Source organism: Atractosteus spatula, chromosome 25 (assembly GCF_055471065.1).
Source record: "Atractosteus spatula isolate fAtrSpa1 chromosome 25, fAtrSpa1.hap1, whole genome shotgun sequence".
NCBI classification, from domain to species: Eukaryota; Metazoa; Chordata; class Actinopteri; order Semionotiformes; family Lepisosteidae; genus Atractosteus; species Atractosteus spatula.
In genome coordinates this window covers 203,733-227,306 of record NC_142730.1, presented here as the reverse complement: position 1 = coordinate 227,306, position 23,574 = coordinate 203,733, and the positions used below count along the sequence as shown (strand labels likewise).

At 48.8% G+C, this 23,574-nt stretch overlaps 1 protein-coding gene across 2 annotated transcripts; it reads left to right on the top strand.

Moving 5' to 3' along the window:
* The first annotated feature begins 2,200 nt into the window (after positions 1-2,200).
* Positions 2,201-22,793, top strand: LOC148814896 (alpha-tectorin-like). Of its 2 annotated transcripts, none has more exons than XM_088905189.1 (30): positions 2,201-2,239; positions 2,837-2,902; positions 3,313-3,336; positions 5,315-5,350; positions 5,486-5,527; positions 5,970-6,002; positions 6,142-6,183; positions 6,409-6,450; positions 6,637-6,672; positions 6,900-7,030; positions 7,688-7,966; positions 8,225-8,320; positions 8,992-9,145; positions 9,435-9,856; positions 10,497-11,079; positions 11,684-12,273; positions 13,304-13,868; positions 14,267-14,856; positions 15,117-15,675; positions 15,780-15,976; positions 16,099-16,494; positions 16,591-16,877; positions 17,133-17,410; positions 18,000-18,116; positions 18,987-19,171; positions 19,849-20,009; positions 20,340-20,588; positions 21,206-21,368; positions 21,691-21,784; positions 21,874-22,793. In XM_088905189.1, exons 2-30 carry the CDS (start codon positions 2,854-2,856, stop codon positions 21,975-21,977), a joined length of 6,504 nt encoding a protein of 2,167 aa, XP_088761315.1. In that variant the 5' UTR covers positions 2,201-2,239; positions 2,837-2,853; the 3' UTR covers positions 21,978-22,793. The 2 variants fall into 2 exon arrangements, with proteins under 2 accessions (XP_088761315.1, XP_088761316.1); XM_088905190.1 differs by lacking the exon at positions 2,201-2,239 and adding an exon at positions 2,293-2,357.
* Positions 22,794-23,574: the final 781 nt, after the last annotated feature.

The window sequence follows — 23,574 nt, the reverse complement described above, 5'->3', positions numbered from 1 at the left end:
GGCATTCAGGACGTTGTATTTAATAGTGTATTAATAGGTGTATATAAGCTCTTCAGTGTTTGTGTGAAGATCAAGGTTAAGTGATTATCAATGTTATCGATAAGTATTTTCTATCACTCCTTGACTGTTCATGAACTACCAAGGGGTGCGTGAATTGGCTCAGACTCTGGGGCATTAATGTATCTTGGTGATCTCTTTCCTCTCTCTGTAAGAGAGTGCCTGCACTCTTCTCGTCCCTCTCACCTTGTTCTCCTTTAGAGGGAAGTGAAGCCTGAGGCTAACGTGGGCTCATTTCAGTTCCTAAGATGCCACTCTGCTCATCCTCCTGAAGAAGCAAAGCTCAGGCTCGGAGCTCACTGTTCCACCTTGCAGGCTGTGGAGTGACGGAATGATGGACTCTTCTCCTATGAGTCATCTGTCAGTTTCAATCTGGTTCCACTGTAATTGAATAGTTTCACTTTTTATTAGGTTATTATTGTTTATGGCTGAGGGCTATTTCATTCCCTTTCAAAAAGTTTGTGTCTTTATTCATTTTGAGAACAGCTCTTGGGTTCCTTGGGCTCCATTCTGGACTGGGATGCTTACTGCTGCCTGAGGAGCTACAATCCTCTCCTCTCTGGTTGAGTGGGGATGAGCAGACATGCAGTGAGGCCCATTTCAGGGACAGGGCTGGGGCGCAGGGGCAGCACAGTGGTGCAGGGGTCAGCAGTGCTGTGGCCCTGGCTCCAACTCCAGACCTTGGTGCCTTCTGTGTGGATTTCGTACGTTCCTCCTGTGTGTGCACAGTGTTTTGGTTTCCCATCCAGTACCCAAAGATGTCAAGACGTGCTGGCTGCTCTGTATATTGTCCTTCCTCTCGAGCCCTTAATTGCTTAATTGGATGAGCTGAAGGCCTGTCCTTGTTCTTGAGCAGCTTGCAACAACTTTCGTTTTAATAATAATAATTGCTTACACTTATATAGCGCTTTTCTGGACACCCCACTCAGGCGCTTAAGAGGTAATGGGGACTCCCCTCCGCCACCACCAGTGTGCAGCCCCACCTGTATGATGCGACAACAGCCATAGTGCGCCAGAATGCTCACCGCACACCAGCTCTCAGTAGGGAGGAGAGCAGAGTAATGAAGCCAATTCATAGATTGGGATTATTAGGATGCCATGATTGGTAGGGGACAATGGGAAATTTGGCCAGGACACTGGGGTTACACCCCTACTCTTTTTGAGAAACGCCCTGAGATTTTTAATGGCCACAGAGAGTCAGGACCTCAGTTTTACGTCTCATCCAAAGGACGGCGCCTGTTTAAGGTACAGTGTGAAAATGAGAGAAATAAAATAAAAGTTGAGATCTCCAGAAAACAATGAAAAGATTGCCGTGCTTCGGAAAATGAAAGTTGCGAAGTCATGGCAGTTGTATGCATGCTTGCAAACCGTGCACATCTGTCATCCGATTATCTCTCCGCAAATGAGTGAAACCATCGCTTCACGGCTGAGAAGCAGCAACACTGAAGCGTGGCTGCCGGTGGAGATAAGAGCTGTGCAATCAGTGTCACCATACTGGTTCTGTGAGCAGCGCGTGACTCTGCGAATCCTTTCGCTTCGGGTAGCTGCGACTCAGGGATGTGAGCAGCAGGAGCACAGAGGTAATATCCCAGCAGGGTCAGCAGAGACCCTGCAGCCTTGACTGCTCTGCCGTGAAACCTCAGCGACTACAAGGGTCCAATTATTATTCCTCCACAGTCCAAAGACATGCTGGTGGGAAAATTGTCGGTGGTGTCTGTGTGTCCAGCGATGGACTGGCATCCTGTCCAGGGTGCATCCTGCCTTGTGCCCATTTCTTGCTGGGATAGGCTCCAGCTCCCCCATGACCCTGAACTGATGCAACAGTTGGAAACTGGCTGGATGGAACTGGGATGCAGGGGGTTCATTTTAAAAGAGCAATGATAGCAACGAACGTGAATCAACCACTATTGGTGAAAGACACACAGCACACCAGCTGGACCTGCTGACCCTCCTCTCCTACCGGGAAAGCCTGAAACCGGTATAGCAGAGCGTTTCAAGGAAATGAAGTCTTTAATAAATAGTTGCCATCTTTCCACCTCCACAAAGAATAGAACAAAGCCAGAGGGCCCTTTTGTTCGTGAGTGCAGCAATGGCATGAAAGTGACATTCCTGAGCCAGCCTTTATAAAAGCACCAGTGCCAGAGCGCATCTGCGGCACAGACACCACAGCCTGCAGGCGCAGGTACAGTCCACCTGCCAGAGCCTCTCCGCGGGCACCAGACAAGCAGGATGTTTCAGGAAGCAGCCTGGCGAAGAATCGATTTCTAGATTTGCATCTCTAATCGGACTCCAAGATGAAAGTTGTTAACTGTTATACTGTTAACTCTACATGAGCACACTTGTTTGTATTAATTATGAGTATTGGTGCACAGCTCTAGAGGGCTATTTCAAAACCTGCAAAGGAACAAGTAATAGGTTTATTCCATGCTGAAAAAAAGAAGAAAGAGAACACAACGTTTCGGCCGTGGAGCCTTCTTCAGGTGTGAAGAAGGCACCTGAAGAAGGCTCCACGGCCGAAACGTTGTGTTCTCTTTCTTCTTTTTTTCAGCATGGAATAAACCTATTACTTGTTCCTTTGCAGCCTACGCATGCTGACGCAGCTACCCACCTGAACTATTTCAAAACCTGTCTCCTTTCTGCAGTAGTCATTAAGATGCATTGAAATACAAAACTGATCAGCTGCTGCTTGTTGTAAGAGAACTGTTGACTAACATCCCTGCTTATACATCTGTGTGTGTGTGTGGGTAAGTTATTGAACTCTGTGCATCTTTTCATCCAGAAAGGACCTGAGCTACAATGGAGAGAGTCCTGCTCATTCTGTCTGTGCTTCAGCTGCTACTGTTAGGTGAGTATAGGGCCAGGTGTGAAGGCTGAAGAAGGCTCCATGACCGAAACATTGCATTTTCTTTCTTCTTTTTTGTCACAGATTACAGACACTGCATTCTGACACAGTATGTCAGAATGAAAATATAAAGTATAAAAAACTTTATAAGCTCTGCTCTTCAAATCCCAAAAAGTGAATTAGATCAGGGGCTGTTCTAAGCCTAGTCATGGAGTGCTAGTCAGTGTGTCTGAAGGTGTTTGAGACCAGAAAAGATAGAGCAATACTCTCACAGTCTCTCTGTAATCTGTACAGTTTCCAACAGGACTGAATATGTACATAGCAGCTCTACACACTGCTCTCAGAGTTCACATTCCGATTGACTGATTAATTTTAACATTAACGAATTGTTTTTCTTTCTTCCCACATTTCAGGTCATTTAGCACCTGCTCAAACAAGTAAGTAGCAGAAAATGACACTGCTTTAGAATCAGTTTTGCTCTACAGGCAACTTCATTTTGTCAAATTCTCACAGAAGATGCTGTAAATATGTATTTGTAGAAATACTTGTATGCACTGCTGTGCAAATACCGTAGACATTTTACACTGTTTTACTCTTATCAGCTAACTCTGCCTTATTTATGCCGAAGCGATTCTGTGGTGGTATTCCAGGGAAATTGTAGCCTCATTGCTGATGGATGGATTTGTGTTTTTTGTATAACATGTCACCTTTTAACACTGTAGACATCTATAAAGGATGTTAATGAAGGGGGATCACCTGGCAATGAGCCAGTTTGATCTGTTGTTGGTGATGAACTGCTCAAGTATAGTCTCCCTAAGCTGTCAAGATCAGGCTTTTTAAGATTGTCACCAGCACGAATTGAACATTGCTAAATGGCAAGACAGGTTTGTTCTCACCCTTTCCTGACTTGGGTAAGACACCCAAGTAGACAACCGCGATGTCGCACTAAAAACCAGAACCTTTGAGGATCTTGACTTAACAGTATTGTAACACAGCGAGCCAACGTCCCGCTGTTCACCGCTAGAGGGCCGCAGAGGAACAGGAATTGCGGTCGCCGGGGGATACGGGTCTAATGGCCACACAGAGTTTGGTGCCCGCGCGGACCTCTCTTCGTTCATCCCAGAAGCTCGTCTAAGGCTCCCGGGCTGCGACCCTCCCTCTTCCTCCCCCGGAGATATCGATTCGACCCGGCGACACCTGCAGCTCCCCCTGAACCCTGCCCTGTGACAGCAAATTACGTTTTTTTAATCACTTTAAAAACGAAGAAGGACACTGCCGGTCTTCACCAGGTTACTCCACAGATCTTAATCTATTCAAGGTTTCACTTTGTGTTTGTAGTCGACATTAAATGTCAAAGTCTTGCCACAGGCTGAAATCCCAGAGCCACAAAGAGTCCGTCGGTGAATACAGTATAAATGACCTCACTGTATTTTAAGCCACCAGAAACAATCACTCACCAGCAAAGCACATGGCTTCCAAAGCACTTGTATTGACAGCAGTTCTTCAGGTTACCAGAATACTCTAGAACAACTGCTCAAGGTGTGGTCTTTCCCGTCCAGGTAATTATAGGACTGTCTTACACTGATTAGCACTGGGATTTTCTCAATTGTTTCGGCTTTGGAGAAGAACGAAGGTTCGCTGTTCAGTGTGAAACCCGATCGTGGTCTTTGTCCTGGTGAATTGTAGTCCTCTACAGCCTCGGCCATCAGGAACAGAAGCCTGAGGAAACACTGTGAGAGACGAACAGCGCTCTTCGCGCCGCTCACACGTGGGAGAAAAGGGTCAGACATGCCTGACTGGCTCTCAGTTTTGCCTGGTTTCTGGGAGGTGATGGCTTCTGCCCCAGTTGGCACTGAACCTGCTGGGCATCACTGCACAGTGTGCCTGCAAATGCTGTCCAGCTGGACACTTAGTGACCTGGATTACCTTGTGTTTTTCTTAACTGGGACAGTTAACCTAGCTCTCCTGAACCAGGACTGGACAGCCTGCAGACACACTGACACTCCAGGACCAGGACTGGACAGCCCTGTTGTAGTGTGTCCGATATACTGCTCTGTAAACAGCTCAGTGTGTGAAAAGACCAGTCAAAGGAGGAGCTGAAAGAGTTGGAGGAGACAGTCTGCTCTTTCAAAATGACAATTCCAAACTTTGTGGATATATATTAAATTATAAGCAATTCTAAATTTATTTTCAATTTATGGTTTGACTCTTGTCAGTCTGCTTCAACGTAATTTGAGTTTTAATACAGCAGCTTCATCCTGAAAACTGTTGATCCAAGTTAAATTACCTGTCTGTACAGCAACATTTCTAAAATGTGTTGTGTGAAAGAAATGATTCATTTGGGCGTTTTGAATGATCATTGTGTAAATTCTCAGGGAATACAGCTGAGTTGAATTTTCTTTTTCTGCTTTTAAGCCACCGCAACACTGGAAACCACTGCGGCACCCACCAGTACGTACAGAGCTTTCAAAACATGCACATGCAGAATTCTGAACAGAAAGCTTACAGTAAAAAAATCCAAATTATTTAAAAAATACATCTAACTTCATCTGCAGTGAGTATAACTTTAGTTTCTTCTTTTTTAAGCCACGGCCCCACCGGAGACAACGACTACTGCAGCGCCCACTAGTAAGTGCAAAGGGTTCAGCGATAATACAACATTTCTTCAGATTCCCGTCACGGTCCAGGAGAACTGCTCGCTCGGAGGTCTCTCGATTCACTCAACAAGAAACGACCGCATTCTACTCCGGTGCCGCCTCGCTTTCCCACCGGCGCTCGCTCGGACCCCGCTGTGCGCTGTCGGGGCTCAATGGGAGCACCAAGGGCTTCTCTTGTGCTTCTTTCGGCTTGTCTTTTCGCTGACACGACAGCGGCAGCAGCAGGTACAGCGCGACCAGGCACGACGTAGCACGCCGTGCCTTTGGAGCGACTGAGCGCACATCCCGTCTTGACTTTCAACACCCTTTACGTCAGGAAGAATTCTGAATAGAAACCATACTCTTCAAAACTTTAGACCTCAAACTTTATTCACTGTTAATGCTCCTTTATTTATTTTTATTATTTCTGCAAGCCACGACACTTCCAGACACTGCAGCGCCCACTAGTAAGTACAAAACTATTCAGCGCCCAAAATATTGATTTTCTGTCGGGGAGAATTTTCGGAAGGATAAATTAAGAATAGTGGATAGACATCAATTTTTATTTGCAGTGAATGAACCGGTATATGTTCTTCTTTTTTACAGCCACCTCGCCCCCAGAGACAGTGACTACTGCAGCACCCACTAGTAAGTGCAAAAATGTCTGCGCTGAAATATTTATTCCGGTCTGTATTCTGAAGGGGGGCTACCCTCAAGGTGTGCTGACCTTAAAAAGCAGTTGATTCTCAATGTGTCCTCAACTGTCGCAATTATGCGATTGCTACACTGATTTTGCGAAACATTCATAACATTCTGGACAGATAGCTGCGGTTGGTGTCAGTAAGACGTTAATTCGTGTTACTGTTTCTCTAGACACCACTGCAGCAGCAGCCGTCTTCACCACTGAAGACGACGGTAAGCGCTGGACCTAAGTCTCCGATTCGGCCAGACCTCCTCACACAGCCAGGAGCGCGGTCCTGCCTCCCCGTTTTCTCCATTCGTTGAGTTGTACAATGGGAAAACACGAGACAATCAATTCTCATCCTCTCGATAAACATGACCTGTTGTAGGAGTGTGTAATGTTCTTTATTATTTCTTTAGCGACTACACCACCAGAAACCAATACAACACAGTATGGTGAGTGCCAGTGCCGCTTTAAACGTCATTTATTCCCTGAGTAACTAAAATTCACAAGATCTACACAGGCGAGGGAGCTAGACGGGAGTCGGGCAAAAAATACATTGAATGATAAGAATGGGGAAATATCTGTGAAGTAGTGAACACGTAGCTGCAGCAATGCGGTCGGCAGTGGTTTCCTCCGAGCCGGTCCGGTCTCAGCGCCTCCTGTCTCGCCCGTCCCGCAGTCCCGCGGATGTACCCGTTCGGCTCCTCCGAGGGAGACGTGCTGAACCCCCGCTCGGACGACGGGAGCTCCCGGGAGATCCTCCTCTCCGCGGGCTTCCCGTTTTTCGGAACCGCTCACAGGCGATTATTCGTAAGAGATTTTCATTCAATTGATATGACATTTCACCTTAGACGCCATATACTGCATGTATGGGAACCTATTCTTTATTATAGTATCTTGATTTATGAGCAGTTCTGCTATTTGAGTTTGAACTCAGGGGTGAAGTGCTGGTGTTGGAAGAATGTGTAGTTCGTCCATAAGGAACTTCAGAGTCATTCTGCATGTTTACAGTGCTATACAGACAGTATAGCACTTTTACTGTAAATGCATTTTTGTACACATATAAAAAATTATTCGAGCCAGAAACCTCACCTGTGGATCTTATATTCTTCTCAAATTAGAAAGTTTTGCCCTGTCCTCAATTTTTAATTGGATAATTGTCTGGTTTCAAATAATGTGTCATCAATAGTTCTGGACTGCAATGACAAAGGTCTACATTTTGAATCCAGTCTACGGGTACATGGGGACAGCAGTGTGCAGTCAGATAAGATCCCTCTAGAGCTGTCTGCCATTGAACCAGGGCAGCCCAGCAATGGCGTTAACTTCTGCGCACACCGCTCCGTTCAAGACCTTTGCTGAAGCTGAGCCTGGAGCTCATCAGGGGTTATTTGTTTGGGTTTTCACTGTGTTAAAGCACTGCTGAATGAAAAGCTCGCCAACAGCCTCCCCTCCATGTCTCTACCCCAGGTGAACAACAACGGTTTCCTCACCTTCAAGAAGGACTGGTCCTACTACGTCCCTCTGCGTTTCCCTGCCCGCTCCGGCGAGGACATCATCGCTGGCCTGTGGACGGACATTGACAACAGAAACAAGGGGACGATCTCGTACCGCGAGGTCACCGAAGGGGACGTTCTTCTCCAGATCTCGCAGGACCTGAGCTACTACTTCTCTCTCCCCAGCTTCAATGCCAGCTGGGCTTTCATCGCCACCTGGGACAGAGTGGGCCACTTCCCGGTCAGCTCAGCGGTAAAGAGCCCACAGCCCTCTCCAGTGCAGGGCCAGATCATGAGTCATGGCCTCCAGCCTCCTCAAGATCCGCGGGGGTGGGCTGTCCCTTTCTGCATTAACAGCAAATTCCCAGGAATTCCCCACATGACGTATCTGCTTACAGAACTGCCTGCTTTATAGGTGGAAGCCACTTCATGTCAGAACATTGTAGAAAATACTGGGAGCAAGCCTGCCCTGGGGTTACTGCTCCTCTCCCATATACTGTGTGTTTTTCAGGAATCCACATTCCAGATTGTCCTTGTGTCAAATGGGAATCTAGGCTTCATTCTCTTCAACTACGACAACATCGCCCCTCTCCGAGGAAGTGTAGAGGTAAGGTCACCTGCCCACGGGGTTCAGATGGAGTTATCAGTTTGTTTTCTTGCTGGGAAGATGTGTTGGAGATTTAAATATGCAGAGAGACCCACACAGCCAGCTGTTCCTGCTGTACCACTGACACACCTTTGCCCTTTGCCATTGCACTCTCACTTGTCTCCTAACACTCAGGGTTTCCATTCCGAAACGTGGAGGGCTGGCATGTCTGTAGGTTGTCTGGGTCTCTAAAGGATTAAAGGACCTGAAGGGCTGGGAGAAGCTAATCAGTTCAGTGAAGCTCATGGCAAGCTGATGAAGTCACTTAAGATTTGGCAGCATATATAGATTTAATTGTTAAAAAAATTCACAACAAAATCATTTGAATGATTTGGAAGGCATATGAATCTGTTTAGGGTGTATTAAACTTCTTCTTGGAGTTAATTTGCATTGCAGTAATATATTATAGTAGGATATATAATAAATATCCTGTACGATATATCATATACATTATCTATACATTATAAATGTAATACATTCTGTAATACAATAGGAGCAGTTCTGTGATAATCTGCTGAGCTGTTCCTTGTACAAAATCATTATGAAAATCAAACACACAGATACTGTGAGTGTTTTAAATGTTGCTGAAGCCTCGTAGCCTCGAACTGAGACAGTTTTGTTCTCTGTTCCAGGCCGGCTATGATACCACCGACTCGACATATTACTTCCTCATTCCTGGGTCCTTCGACAGCGCCATCACCAGGCTGAGAGAGACCAGCAACGTCAATCACCCGGGGAGATGGGTCTTCCGGACCGATAACCGTGCCAGAAGCTGCTTTTACAACGGTATGATGATTTGGGTTCTGCTCTGTGCAGGATTGTGCCTCAGCTCGCTAACTTTTCAGTAAAGCTTTTAAACTTGTCTGTGTAATTACTAGTTAAATACAATTTTAACGTCAGTCAATATTGAGCATTTTTAAATTTTAGACATCCCAATAGTCTAAATCAGTTTAGAATTTTGTGAATAGGACAGAGGAGTCCAGTCCTCATGAACTAAAATCAATAGAGTGTTATCTATCTAATTCCAAATGGGGCTAGAAATTCTACAAATTCCCTTGTGACGTTTCTTGCCCAGGTCAGCCTGTCCAGTTTGGAGAGTCCTTCTGGACAGACAGCAGCTGTGGGACGTACTGCACCTGTGCGACAGACGGAAACCTGCAGTGTTCCTATCAGTCCTGCGCTTACTCGCAAGTCTGCCAGCTTTCCACCTTCCAGTACCAGTGCGAATGGGTCTCCAAAGGCTACTGCTACTATTACACTGACCCCCACTACTACACCTTCGATGGTAGATGGTACGAGTTCCAGGGCTCCTGTACGTACGTCCTGTCCCAGCTCTGCAGCAACGACCCCGAGCTTGTATACTTCCTCATCGAGGGCAAGAATGAAAACCGAGGCAACTGGGGGATGACCTGGCCGAGGTCAGTGCGGGTCAAGGTCTACGGAGAAGACATCGAACTTCAGAGATCTCCTTATTACTATTATTATTACTTGTCTGAGGTTAGTAAAAGACTGTCTTTTTCACAAATGTGAATACATAGTACAGTAAAAACAGTGCTCTTTATAGGTGCACACAGTGTGGAGCAAAGAGATTTGGTTCACGTACAAGAACATCTATATAGCTCTTGTTCTCATAGACAACAATAGGAGACATATAGAATTCATATTGTCATACATCAGGATGGGATGTGATCTGGTGATCAATATCACAGGCAACTACGATTTAGCCTAGTGATTGCTACTTTGGTGGACATGTGGGACTTGAACACAGCTGTCCACAGCAACATGTTTTCTATGGTCCTGTTTGGTTGTGGTCAAAGTCAAAATTTCTTTGCTCCACAGTACCCTAGTGTCATGATGCAGTCGCTCCTATAAATAGCACAAACAGCACACATAGGTATCATTTAACGAGCCATGGCAAAAACAAAGCTGGAAAAGGGGCTGGCAGAACAATAATATACTTACTTTATATGCAGGGCTTATTTTCAAGCCTAAGTTGTTCCAAGATGGCAACTCAACAGACTCTCGTGCCCCACGTGATGGAGTTAACAGACAAGCCTGTTAAACACAGAGCACGTACACCTTCTCCTCTCTTCCAGGACTGGGCTCAGGTGTTCACCAGGCTGTTGTTGTGTTGTAGGTGAAGGTAAATGGTATCCAGATGAATGCCCCGCTCACGCTGCAAAATGGAAAGATCAGGATTTACAACCATGGCTGGGCTTTGGAAGTCAGCACCAACTTTGGCCTGTCCGTCTATTACAATGGTTACAATTACGCTCAAGTTCAACTTCCATACAGCTACCGTGGTGCCACCTGTGGGTTATGTGGCAACTTCAATGGCGATTGGTACGACGATTTCACCTCCTCAACAGGAACGCTGGAATATTCTCCTTCGGCCTTTGCAGACAGCTGGAAAACTCATGGAGACAGTGATCCAGGCTGCCACGACCTGTGTTCCGGGCAGGATTGTGGAGTGTGTCCAGAGAACGAAACTGCTATCTACTCAGACTTGGCCCACTGTGGCATGATTGAAGACCCCCAGGGCCCGTTCAGTGTCTGCCACTCTGTGGTGCCACCCGGCAACTTTACGCACAGCTGCATGTTTGACCTGTGCGTGGGGGGAGGGTACCAGCCCATCCTGTGCCAGGCTCTGGAGGTCTACGCCACAGCGTGTCAGAATGCAGGTGTTCAGCCTGGGCCGTGGAGGAGAAAGGGCTTCTGTGGTAAGATCTGCTTTAAGAGAAATGTTTATTTATCTCTATGAAAATCCCCAATCATTTGTCAACACCTAGAAACTAGGCACATTGCACATAAACATAAACATAATGCATACTGTCTGAAATTCACAAGACTTGCTACTTTCATGTCATTTCATGGTCATAACTTTCAAGTTCAAATGAGAAGTTAGAGCTCATTCAATATATCCTGGCTCTATGAAAACCAGATAAGAGCAACTGTAAAGCTGTAAATGAAGATCTTGCAGACAGAGCTGACAATTTCTTTTTCTACATATAGTAGGTCAATAGACGACACTTTTCTCCTTCACTTCCTGCTGAGGATGTTAGTAAACACTGACTGACAGATGAGAACAGTTGGCTGCATAAGATTTAAAAGAATTCATTATACTAACTGCATTGTGATTAAACTTTTAACATATTAAGGTCTTTATCCATGGGTGCAGGTATCATTTGCCTCTTTGTATAGGATGTAAATCAGATGTATTATCTTATCAGTTAAATGTCTGAGCGAGATGACTCATGTGGAAAGCGATCAGAAAGGTTGTGGCTGGACTGAAATCTAATACTGATCTTCAAATCCCTTTCCCAGGAATCCACTGCCCCGCCAACACCCACTACGAGCCCCGCGCCAGCGGCTGCGTCGCCACCTGCACCGAGCCCCTGGCCGCCGCTGGCTGCCCCCTGCCCTCGCAGGAGAGATGCGTGTGTGACGAGGGGCTGCTGCTGAGCGCTGGCACCTGTGTGAACGCCAGTGGCTGTGGCTGCTCCTTCGAGGGCCTGTACTACGGCGAGGGCCAGACGGTGCTGCTGGACGAGGACTGTGGCCGGGTCTGCAGTTGCCGCGGCGCCGTCATGCGCTGCCAGAGGCACGTCTGTGGCGAGCAGGAGATCTGCAGCAAGCAGGACGGGGTGCGGGGCTGCTACCCCCAGAGCTATGGGACGTGCTGGGTGGAGGGGTCCATGCTGTACCGCACCTTCGACGGGCTGGCGTTCCAGTACCCCGCAGCCTGCCAGCTGACCCTGTCCAAGACGCTGGGGCAGCCCGCCCTGCCCCTCTTCGCCGTCACCATCCAGAAGGTCCCCAGCAGCGTGAGCGGAGTCGGGTTCGCCAACGTGCTGCAGCTGGACGTCTACGGCCTCAGGGTCGCGGTCGCCTCTGGGGAGAACATGAGAATCCAGGTGAGACGCGTTTCCTTACCTGCTCAACCGCAGAGGCTGGCAAAGGACACCCTGGTGCTTCCATTCCACACTGTAGACACCAGTCACACCTGTGCTTGATCCACCTTAGTTAGTAGACTGGCCTTCATTAGGTCCCCGATCCCCTCGATGTTGTGATCATGTGGGAAAAACTCCTGTGACGTATCGGAAGTGCAGGTGTCCACCCCCGGGACAGCAAACTGGGAGTAAAAATATAAATTATAAGGAAAAGTTGAGATCAGTTTTTTACTTTGTGTGTACTGCCCTCTCCTGCCTGTGTTATTGAGATGTTGGCTGTGTTACTGCAGGTGATCTGACTTTTTCATTCTCTCTGATGACGGGCCACTGAATTATGGTTTGCAATACATGTTGAATATTTGAACTCATGTCTTGTAGAATCACTGGGAAACACCAGAAGAGTTGCACAAATGTAACCAATTCCTTTTTAAAGGGACCTGAGTGGTTGTATCCATAAAGGCCCTCTTTGTGCAGGGTGAGCCCTACAGCCCAGATATTACCTGCTTGACCCTGATCTTCGTGTGTTGCGATTCCTCACGTGGAAATTCCCACGTGGTTTGGGTGGGCTAGACTCAAACAGGGTGCCCTCAGCCTCTGTCTCTCTCCAGGGGACACCTTGGACACCTGAGAACTTCCTTCCAGTTAGGGGTGGACCTCTGACTCCACCAGGTGGCGCTAACTCACATTGAGGTAGCACGATGCTCCTCACCATTCTATATTGTACATTAGGAGCATCGTGCTACTTCAATGTGAGTTAGCGCCACCTGGTGGAGTCAGAGGTCAGGGCCCCACCAAGTGGCACTTTATGTTTAAGGAGCAAATATGCCAGGAATAGCTTGTGCCAAAATAGAGGGGTTATAAAAATCAAAGACATCGGCTGCTCCAAATTAAAGAAGCACACGTTTCTGATATAAAATTGTCATTGTGTTGACATCCTTTCTGATGTGCCCGTGATGTTTGCCAATCGGAATCGTGTGCTTTGCTGGAATTCCAGGTGAACGGAGAGACGGTCAACCTCCCGTTCCGCGCCGAGGACGGGGGTGTGGAGGCGTACTACACGGGGATGTACCGGGTGGTGATGCAAACCGATTTTGGCGTTGTCGTGGAGGTCGACTGGCCTCACCTGGTGCGGGTGACTGTGCCGTCCACCTACAGCGGAGAGCTGGGCGGCCTCTGCGGGAACCTGAACGGAGACGTGTGGGATGAGCTCCAGACGCCCCAGGGGTGGCACGTGAACAGCTCCCAGGAGTTCGGCGACAGCTGGCGGGACGGGAGCCTGTCGGCCCACTGCCACGACAGCGCCGGCCCCGTGCCCCGTGACCTCGACCTCGGCCCGTACCGCTCGCCCCAGCACTGCGGGATCATGGCGGACCCCAGCGGGCCCTTCCACCTGTGCCAGGCCGAGCTGGACCCCACGGAGCGAGTGCGCGAGTGCGCGGAGGAGATGGCGCTGCGCGGAGGCCAGCCCGCAGCTCTCTGTGAGGCGCTGCGGAACTACGCCCTGCTCTGCCAGCAGAGCCGCCTCCCCATCTTCCCCTGGAGGAACCTCACCGGCTGTGGTCAGTGTCCCTCTCTGTCAGCAGAGTGAAAACAAGCCAGGAGAGAGAACGTGGTGCTTTGGTATTTTATATTGAAGCGCTGCAAAGCGACAAACAGATCTCTTCTACACAACTGTCCATAGTCTAGCAATTTGGTTTTAACATGGGTTTAGAGCGTGTACCTAATCAACACAATCATCTGTTTGCGTAACCTACCCTTCTAAGTAATGTACGTCTTAACAATGATTATCACATAAAACATTATAAGGAAACTGGCCAGTTACATAATGTCTGGGGTTGTAAATTCATTCAAAAGGGCTCTGGGTTTCTCATATTGTTTTATAGTGCACTTTTGTTGGCAATACAGCTGAGTGCCTATTGGTGATGTCTGTCTGCTTCCTCCTCTCTCTGTTGGACAGAACTGGACTGTCCTGATCACAGCAGCTACCAGCTGTGCGGAACCGCCTGCCCAGCCACCTGCCCTGGGCTCACCTTCCAGTTTCAGTGCCGCTCTCCCTGCCAGGAGGGGTGCCAATGTGATTTCGGGCACGTGATGAGTGATGGGAAATGCGTGCTGCCGGTTGAATGTGGGTGCGAGTACCAGGGACGGTACTATCAGGAGGGGCAGAGTTTCTGGGAGGGCAACGGCTGCCATTCCTACTGCACCTGCAACGGCACGACGGGACGCGTCTCCTGCGCACCTGCCTCCTGTGGTCCCCTGGAGTCCTGCCGGGTATCGGAGGGCATCTACGGGTGTCACCCTAACCCTCACGGCATGTGCATCGCTGCAGGAGACCCCCACTACCTCACCTTCGATGGCCGCCGCTTCGATTACCAGGGGACGTGCGATTATGTGCTTGCACAGCTCTGCAGCGCCACCAGTGGCCTGGAGGACTTCAGTATCGAGGCGCGGAATGAGGGTTCGCCAGTGTCCTTCACAGCTGAGGTCTTTGTGCACGTGTACGGGCACCACGTGCACATCTCCCGGGACAGACATGGAATGGTAGAGGTAAGAAAATGCTTCCGTTTGCTTAACAAGCCCTTCAAAGAATTTGACAGGAGGCTGTGGCAGACTCAGCAGAACCTGTCGCTAGGATCAGCAACGGTTCTCGTAAATGTCCTGTTCGGATTGTCGTAAGGGTTGAGCTCTGTTCTAGGAGGCAGTTTCCTAACAAGGTAGTTTATGGTTACAGTGCCCTGATTAAGCAGTATCTTGCAAACAAGTCTCCAAAACTTTGTTGCCACTTCTCACTGGATCTGTCTGCACAGGTGGATGGCCAGACCCACAGTCTCCCAGTGCTCCTGCATGAGGGTCCCTTGTCCATCTACCAGAGTGGGATTCACACAATCCTCACCACCCGTTTCGGACTGACCGTCACCTATGATGGGAGCAGCGTTCTCGCCATCTCCCTGCCACCGAGTTACCGGGGCCAGACCTGCGGGCTGTGTGGGAACTTCAACGGGCTGCCCAGCGACGACTTCTCTGCCCGCTCGGGGCACCTGATGCCAACGGTCACAGAGTTCGCCCGGTCCTGGAGCTCCGATGCCAACGGCAACTGCTCTTATGGCTGCGGCGACTCCTGCCCGACTTGCCACCAAGACTTCATCGCCCGCAGCCAGTGTGGCATCCTGCGCTCCCCTGAGGGTCCCTTCAGCTTCTGCCACACCCGGGTCGACCCGGATCCCTACTTCAACAGCTGTGTCTACGACGTCTGTGTCCTGCCCAGGGGGGGGGACTCCGTCCTGTGCCAAGCCGTCCAGGCCTACATGGCCGCCTGCCACGCCGCCAACTCCAGGGTGTACCCGTGGAGAGATCTAATGCCATGCGGTAAGATTCCGGCCCGTGCCCATGGAGTTTGCCACGTCTTCCCCTCGTGCCTGAAACTGATGTGTCAACAGAGCTGCAGTGTTGCCTTCCTGTTCCCTCCGCAGAGATGCACTGTCCTGCCCACAGTCACTACGAGATCTGTGGCAACGAGTGTGGAAAGAGCTGTGCCGGCGCCATCGACCCATCCTGTGACCGGACCTGCTCTGAGGGCTGCTTCTGTGATGAAGGGTACTTCAGGGATGGCGATCGCTGTGTCCCGCGGGAGAAGTGTGGCTGCCTGTATAATGGGTTTTATTACAGAGTAAGCAAATCATACATGCATCCATTCACAACAATGTGCAAGGACCATTAACGCAACACAGAGAGAGTGAGAAGTTTTGTTGCCATGAGAGATCATAGACATTGCTCTCTCATGTTTCCCAGACTGGAGAGGTCTTCTGGAACTCCAAGTGTACCCAGCGCTGTTCGTGCACAACCTCCAACAACGTGTTCTGTGTGCCCGGCGACTGTACCCCCACCCAGCAGTGTGGCATCCGGGACGGGCGCCAGGGCTGCTTCGACCCCATGACCACCTGCACGGTCACAGGCGATCCACACTACCTCACCTTCGATGGGGCTGTGGCGCACTTCCAGGGCACCTGTTCCTATGAGATTGCCAAGTCCTGCCACAGCGACGTAGGGGGTGTGTCTTTCCTGGTGGCGGCAGAGAACCGCAACCGCGGCAACAATGATGTGTCATTCGTGTCTGCTGTGGACATCAGGCTGTCGCACTACGGCCAAATGACCCACATCGCTATCGGGCAGAGTGGCTCTGTGCAGGCAAGTTGGTGGCAGGCCTCTGTGGACTAAAGCACTAAAACACCCCAGTCTTGCAAACCAGTACGATTCATGGTTTTCTGTCTTTCCTCCCGAAAGGTTAACAGCATGGCCGTCTCCCTCCCTGCCAGCGTCCATTCTGTAGCCACAGTAACGCAGGAGCACAGCTTCGTGGTGGTGAACACCAGCAACGGCCTGCAGGTGCGCTTCGATGGCAGGGGCACCCTGTTCGTGCGGCTCAGCCAGGAGCACCGGGACTCCGTGTGTGGCATGTGCGGGAATTTCAACGGAAACCCAGAAGACGACAAAGTGCTGCCTAATGGGAGCCCTGCAGGAAGCGATGCTGCGTTTGGCACTGGCTGGCAGTACAGAGTCACCTCTGAAGGGTAAGTGCACCACACAGGATAGGGGTGATTGGGGATCCCCTGTCCATCCATCGTCCTGATGTATCATACTGGAACGTCGACACTCCTGTTAATCCAGCAGTGGATGACTGCATGAAGCTCCCGATTTCTGACTGCCTGATGCTCTAATAATCTAATCCTACCGCCCCACTGGGCAAAACCCCCAGCAGGCTCATCCAGATGTGTCCTGCTGGAACGCTGACAACTCCATCACTCCTTTCCCTCCTTCTCCCACAGCTGTGATGCCAACGTGGCAGGAGATCGGGATGCACAGCAGGCCTGCAGGTTCACGCAGGAGTACTCCGAGCTCTGCAGCATCATTACCAACTCCACGGGCCCCTTCGCCCAGTGCCACCTCCACGTGGACCCCGAGCCCTTCTTCACTGCCTGCCTGTTCGACCTGTGCCAGTACAGCCCTGCCGGTGGGACGCTTTGTGCCGCCGTGGGCGCCTACGAGGCTGCCTGCAGCCTGCTGGCAGTGCACATCCCTGAATGGCGGCCCAGCGTGCTCTGTCGTGAGTCAGACCCCATCTGCCGTTTCAGAGGCACCTCGTCAGTTTTCTCAGTTTTAAAGGCAGATGCAAGGCAACGGTGTCATTAGAGTGCTGTAACAGAGCAAGTGTTATTCGGAGGGGAGTTTGCATGGAGGTGGTGTGTAGGGAGGCATATAAGGGGTATATGTTCATTGGAGAGATCAGGGACAGTGTGAGCATGTGGGTTAAATACACATATTTGCATGTGCAAACCAGGCAACATAGCCCTTCTTCTGCAACCGCATGGCTTTAGGAAACTGCCTGGTATTTATTTTCACAGTAAACATACAGTCAGCCTTGTTCTTCTTCATGCATCTCTGCTTCAAGCACAGTAGGCAAGGTGAGTGGCTCTGGCATGCCTTTTGACCCTGGGCAAGACAAAGCACAGAAAACTGAGCAGGAGAAACATTCTGGCGTTTCCTTTCTCAGGAATCACATACCAGAGTGAAATGTTGTGATCCTAGCTCTGGGATGTGGGTTACGACAAGGCCAAAGGGGATTGTTCAGCGTTTCTCATGTCGATGTAGACAAAGTGCACCTGCTGACCTCTCACCCCGTGTCTGTCCTCCAGCGGAGAGCGACCCCTGCCGGTCCCTGGAGTGCACGGACAAGGAGTGGTGTGGAGAGAGCAACGGGATCTACGGCTGCCACTGCTATGAGCAGGGCAGCTTCTCGGAAAACAACTACGGTACGACTCCTCTGAGAGCTCCCTGGGCCCAGGGTTTTCCGCAGTCCGAGGCATCCCATGTGGGAGAGATTCCATTTGACTTCCAGGCCTTAAGAAAGTGCAGACAGTTGAGCTCCATGCCACAGTAGGAATGCAAGTCGACTAGGACAGCTGTTGGTCAGTTAGCTTCTTGGTTCAAAAGCTGAGACTTTGAATTTAGTTTCCCTTGTTGGTTCTTCTATAGGAAGTGCTTACATGTTTGTCTGCCAGTAAGTGCTAACGATCAGTATATTATGTACTATGGTATTTTGAATGAACAGGAGGTATGTTTTGTGTCACGGATCTGGGAAATCCACAGGTTGCCTTTGAAATTTAGGTTATATGGTACCATAAGCAACAGGTCCCAATCCTCTCAACCTGAAGCCTTGCGTTTTGCATTTAGGATTATAAGAGATGCTTTTGCTTATGATTTTTGTGGAAGAAATAAGGATATTTGAATTGTGCCCTTAGAAGAGGTTTTGCCTGCTATCTGTTGGGCTGAATGGTGTGGAGAGGGGGAGTGATTGGAAGTGATTGGACTGATTTACACACTGGCAATAGTGTAGGAATGTGGGTGGAAAGGATTCATCCTCCAAACCTCATAATGACGTCATCACTCAACTGCCCTGCTGGGCTGGGCTGTTTCCCGGGCTCCTCGGAGTAAAGGTGATTTAAGGTGTGGAAGTAGAACTGTGGTTTTTATTTTATGACTGACACCAGAGTTACTAAATAGGCTTCACTAGAGCCAATCAAACTTATTTTGAATGCATCAAGCCCAGAAGCACTAGGTTAGGGTTTACTGAACAGGACATTAGGTGGGAGAACTCTGACCTTGTCGCCGATCTGCTGCAGACTACCAGGAGACTTGTGTGAGCAGTTCAGCCACGATGTCGCTGTCCCGCTGCCAGCTGTTCGACGACGGGTTCCCGCCTCACATCCTGCACCTGAACGACGAGAACTGCACTGGCACTGTGCGCAACGGCCGGCTGGTGTTCCACTTCGACAATGACAACCACCTGTGCGGCACCAGCCTCAGGGTGGGCATCTGGCCTTCAGCTGCATCTCTCGCCCCTGTGAACGGGACCTCTTGCACTGATGTTGTGGCCTACTGCACACAGTAACTGCAGAGGTGTGCTGACTGCCACCGATAGCAGATCATGATCGGAAAGCACTGAGTGCAGCACCTCACTGTAAAACAAAGGGTACAAATCCATGTAGAACATCAGGCTTTGGGCCTCAGTGTTCCTTGACGTAGTTCTACAAAGCAGTTCAGCAGCCTCAGTAAAGATCAAGAATGAAGTATTTAATTTGAAAACATTTTAAAAAGCAAGACACTGATCTTCAACATCTGCAGGAAATTAAAATCATCTTTTAAACTTAACATATTTAAGTTTGACAGCATTTAGGTTTGACATGTAAGACTCCTGCTGCACAGGACTTGACTTCCTTGTGCACTTGTGCAGACCATGCTGGTGAAGCTGTTCACGTCCATCTTTGCAGATTCCCTTCACACTAAGGCAGAGAGTTCACCTAGGGTGTGTAAAAAGCTGCTGCTTATAAGGCAGGTTATAATGCACGACTCTGCTGTATGTGTTTTCCAGTGTCGGTTGTTGTCCTTGATTGTGCCAAGAACCTTCCCTGGGTGGATCCTTGTTTTCTGATCCCTGCATCTCTGCTCTTCTCTGTCTGCTGTTTCCCATCCCTCCCACTGCAGACCAACCTCACTCACTTCATCTACGAGAACTCCATCCAGGGGGCCATCGACCCCCACGACGGGCTCATCACCCGCGAGAAGCGGCTCAGCCTGCAGTTCAGCTGCGAGTATCCACTCTCCATCAGCGAGTCCATGGCCATCGGCATCAACCCACTGGAAAGGTCAGAGGGCATAGGGCACAGGTCATGGTGCCTGCCTACACTTTGGCACAGAAACCTGTCTACTCTAGGCCTCATGGGCCTTTGCTTTGAATTTCCCTCTATTTTCTTATTAGTTAAAGAGGTCTTTGTTTGCTAAAACTGACTATTTTAACCTTGTTTCCTTGAGGAACTGAAGATTTACAGAGATCTGTCAATTCCATTGAACTAGAATGAAATTTCCTACATACCCATGTCACCAGATAAATTACAAGACATTACCTGATATTACATTTTGCACAAAGAATGGGTGTCGAGTCTGTCCTCCTAGACCCTGTCCATCTGTCTTCACAGTATTGTGAACAAAAAGCTGCCAGTCGGCTTGGGCAGCTATCGTGTCCGCCTGGTGCCCTATCGCGACAGGCAGTTCCTGCAGCCCTTCACCCAGTCCCCCCTCAACCTGAGGCTGGGCGAGAGGGTTTACATCAGCGTCATCGTCACCGGCGTGGACGAGCGGCAGTTCGCCACTGTCCTGGACACCTGCTGGGCCACTCCAGTCAACAACGCCAGCTACAGTGTCCGGTGGGACCTCATCAAGAACGAGTGAGCAGACGCCCATCAGGGGACCAGGCTGGGAGAGGGGTGACTTGGTGCCTGCTTGGGCACTGCTAGTAGAGACCTTGGAATGGCTGGGTGGAGACAGTGGAGTGCTTTCAGTGACACGGGGGTTTAAAAAGAAGCAGAAATAGTGGAATAAAGTACAGGTCCCGCTCACATCAACTAGCTGTAACTGTTTCACCATAACAGGAAGTAGAATCATCCAAGGAAATTTCAAATTCTTCTTCACATGGGAATTAAGTCAAAGGACTGACTGGTGAGAAGAGTCTGTTTTACTTTGTTCCTTAGACACATACTGTGAAAGTGAATCACAAAACGTGCAAAACAGTTGTCAAGTTTAGGCCTTCAGATTCTTGCACATTTGTTTTAGGAGAGTTCCAGTCCAGAATTGTCAGCTGATGTATTCGGTGTAGACTGACCGGAGCCATGAAGAAAACCAGGGTTCAGCTGGCTGTGGTGTTCATCAGCCAGCAGGTGGCGCATTTTCCTTGTGTTCCAATGACTGCAGAAGCTCAAACCCATTAACTTGAGACAGCTGTACACAGGCTTGCTGAGGTACGAACTTGATTGGCCGCTGACTGACCTGTGCCCCGCTGTCCTAGGTGCCCCAACCCCGAGGACAAAACCGTGGAGATCATCCAGAACGGAGAGTCCACCGTCAGCCGCTTCTCCTTCCAGATGTTCCAGTTCACCAGGGAGTCCTCCATGCTGTTCATCCACTGCCAGGTCCACCTGTGCCTGACCCAGCAGAGCTCCTGCGCCACGGTGAGCTCCCCTGGCTACTGACCTGCTTGGCAAGAGCAGCATGAGGTGCTCAGAAGCCATCAGTGGTGAAACACTTCCTTGTGAAAGAGGGTCTCCTCTTGAGGCCAAAGTTCACGAGACCCCTAGAGAACAGGATGACCTTAGTCCAAGCATATTTTAGATGCTAATGCAAGGAAGTGTCCCTGTCTTCTGGTACCACTGTGCTCTGGTGTTGTATCAGGTTTAGTTGTTTTACATAGCTTGAGGGGATGGAAATCAGAGGGTTGCGAGTTTGCGTCAGTGGTATGAATACTCTTGTAGTGACCCTGCTCTTTTGTTTCAGCGCTGCTACTCGGGAAACCACCGCAGAGTGGGCAGGTCTGCCGACTTCTACACCAGCACCGATATCTCCGTCGGGCCTCTGACCATTGATGGAGGTGAGCCATCGTGCTGACACAGGATCAGCATACTGCACTACCGTTCATTTGAGACCTGGCCTCATGGTACATCTCTTCTCTTTCTGCAGAAGCACCCAGAGCCTCCAGCGGGGCCACCATCAGACCCCAAACACTCCTCCTTCTCTGCACCCTGCTTGTCCCTCTGAGGCTGTATACAGTCAGAGATCTGTAAAGCTTCACCAAGTTGCGTTTCATCAAGTCAATCTTGTGGATCTGCACTACGGTCAAATCTCTCCAGTTTCTATATGATTGTTTTGGATGGAAATCATTGGTCTTCAATGTCTGATTTGAAAATGAAAGACAGTTCCAGTACAACCAGAATGCTTAAGCCATTAGAAAGGGCATGATGTACTGGATTGATTTAACAAGCATGACTCCATATTTACAATTTCAATGATGACGCCCTTATCTCTAGTGTGCTAAATGTAAAAACAAATTGCTTAAAGGGTGAAACAGGGATCAACTAATTCTCTTGAGTCAATTCAAATTTTTTCCTATTAATATTGTCCCACTCATTGCTATAAAGGCTTCTCTATGTTTTTTGAGTTGAATAGGAGTCATTGACCTTGATTTCGCAATTTGAAAATACAGGGCCCACTTCAGCTGCTGCACAAAAGCTTAGGCCTCTTAAAACTTGTGCTGAATTGATTTTAAAAACTTTCAGTGAAAACTGATTTCATAGTGCTTAACCTAGAAATTAGTTTCTGACTAAGTGAAGCGCAAAATCAATTAGTGAACATTCTCTGTCAATTCCATTTTTCTGTCTTAATATTTTGCTGCACTGATTATGTATTCTGACTAAATGACAAAAATCACACATTTTTCTGATTATCCAGGGGTTGATGTAGTGATGGTGATGTTCTGCTTTTTTTCCTGAATGGTTGAATGTTTTGTAACAGAGGTGTTTAAAAAAAAATCAACTCCTCTTAATGCCATTGGGGTAACAATGATGCAACTAAATTTCTGTAATAAATTATATTACCACAGCTACATTCTTTTCTCTTGGGTTTACAAAAACATGTAGAAGATGCAAAGCAGTCCAAAGACATACGACTAGGTTAAACTGGCTCTGGTGTGTGGCCCCTGCGGTGGACTGGGGTCCCCTCAAGGGTGTACCTCCGCCTTGTGCCTGACTTGGAAGAAGCCCAACCTTGAGGATGCAAATGGAAACTCCAGGGAAGCACAGGGATTAATTCTAAAATGATAAACTTACACAAAGCATTATGGGCCAAGTAAAAACGAAACAGACATTGTTGAATCAGATACCATTTCTTGAAATAAGTCACGTTGTATTATTAGCTACTAACTACCAAACAGGCTAATTAGGATTAAAGGGTTTAATGGCTTCTTGTTTGGGCCTTTCTTAAGTTGTACAATGCTTCCAGTAATAGTTTTGAAACCATGCACAACACATGCGAGATATTAGTATTTCCAGAGTAGCATATTTTTAGACCTATTCCCCCCAGAGCCAGGTCTGCTGTGATTATTAGATCTGGCTGCCCTTTCACACTATTTCTAAAGGAAAAGCAGGCTGATCTTTCCTGGTAATTGAAGTTAGTGAGATAAAAATATATCCTATGCAGTACATAATCCTAAATAATTCTATTTGCAGATGTCGTTACTCCTTTTTATTTTGCCCTGAAAATACTCTACAGCTCTCCAGAGAGTGGGGGTACTGTAATATGAAGGCTTAACTGCTCACATCAAAGGTTTTTAAACATTATTTTTAAATGTCAGTCATATCAACCATGACACTGTGCTGTGAAAGT

Coding starts and splice junctions, on each gene's coding strand:
- LOC148814896 (XM_088905189.1), top strand. CDS start 2,854: ATGGAGAGAGTCCTGCTCATTCTGTCTGTGCTTCAGCTGCTACTGTTA. Junction 6,673..6,899: donor AACCAATACAACACAGTATG/GTGAGTGCCAGT, acceptor CCCGTCCCGCAG/TCCCGCGGATGTACCCGTTC. Junction 11,080..11,683: donor GAGGAGAAAGGGCTTCTGTG/GTAAGATCTGCT, acceptor TCCCTTTCCCAG/GAATCCACTGCCCCGCCAAC.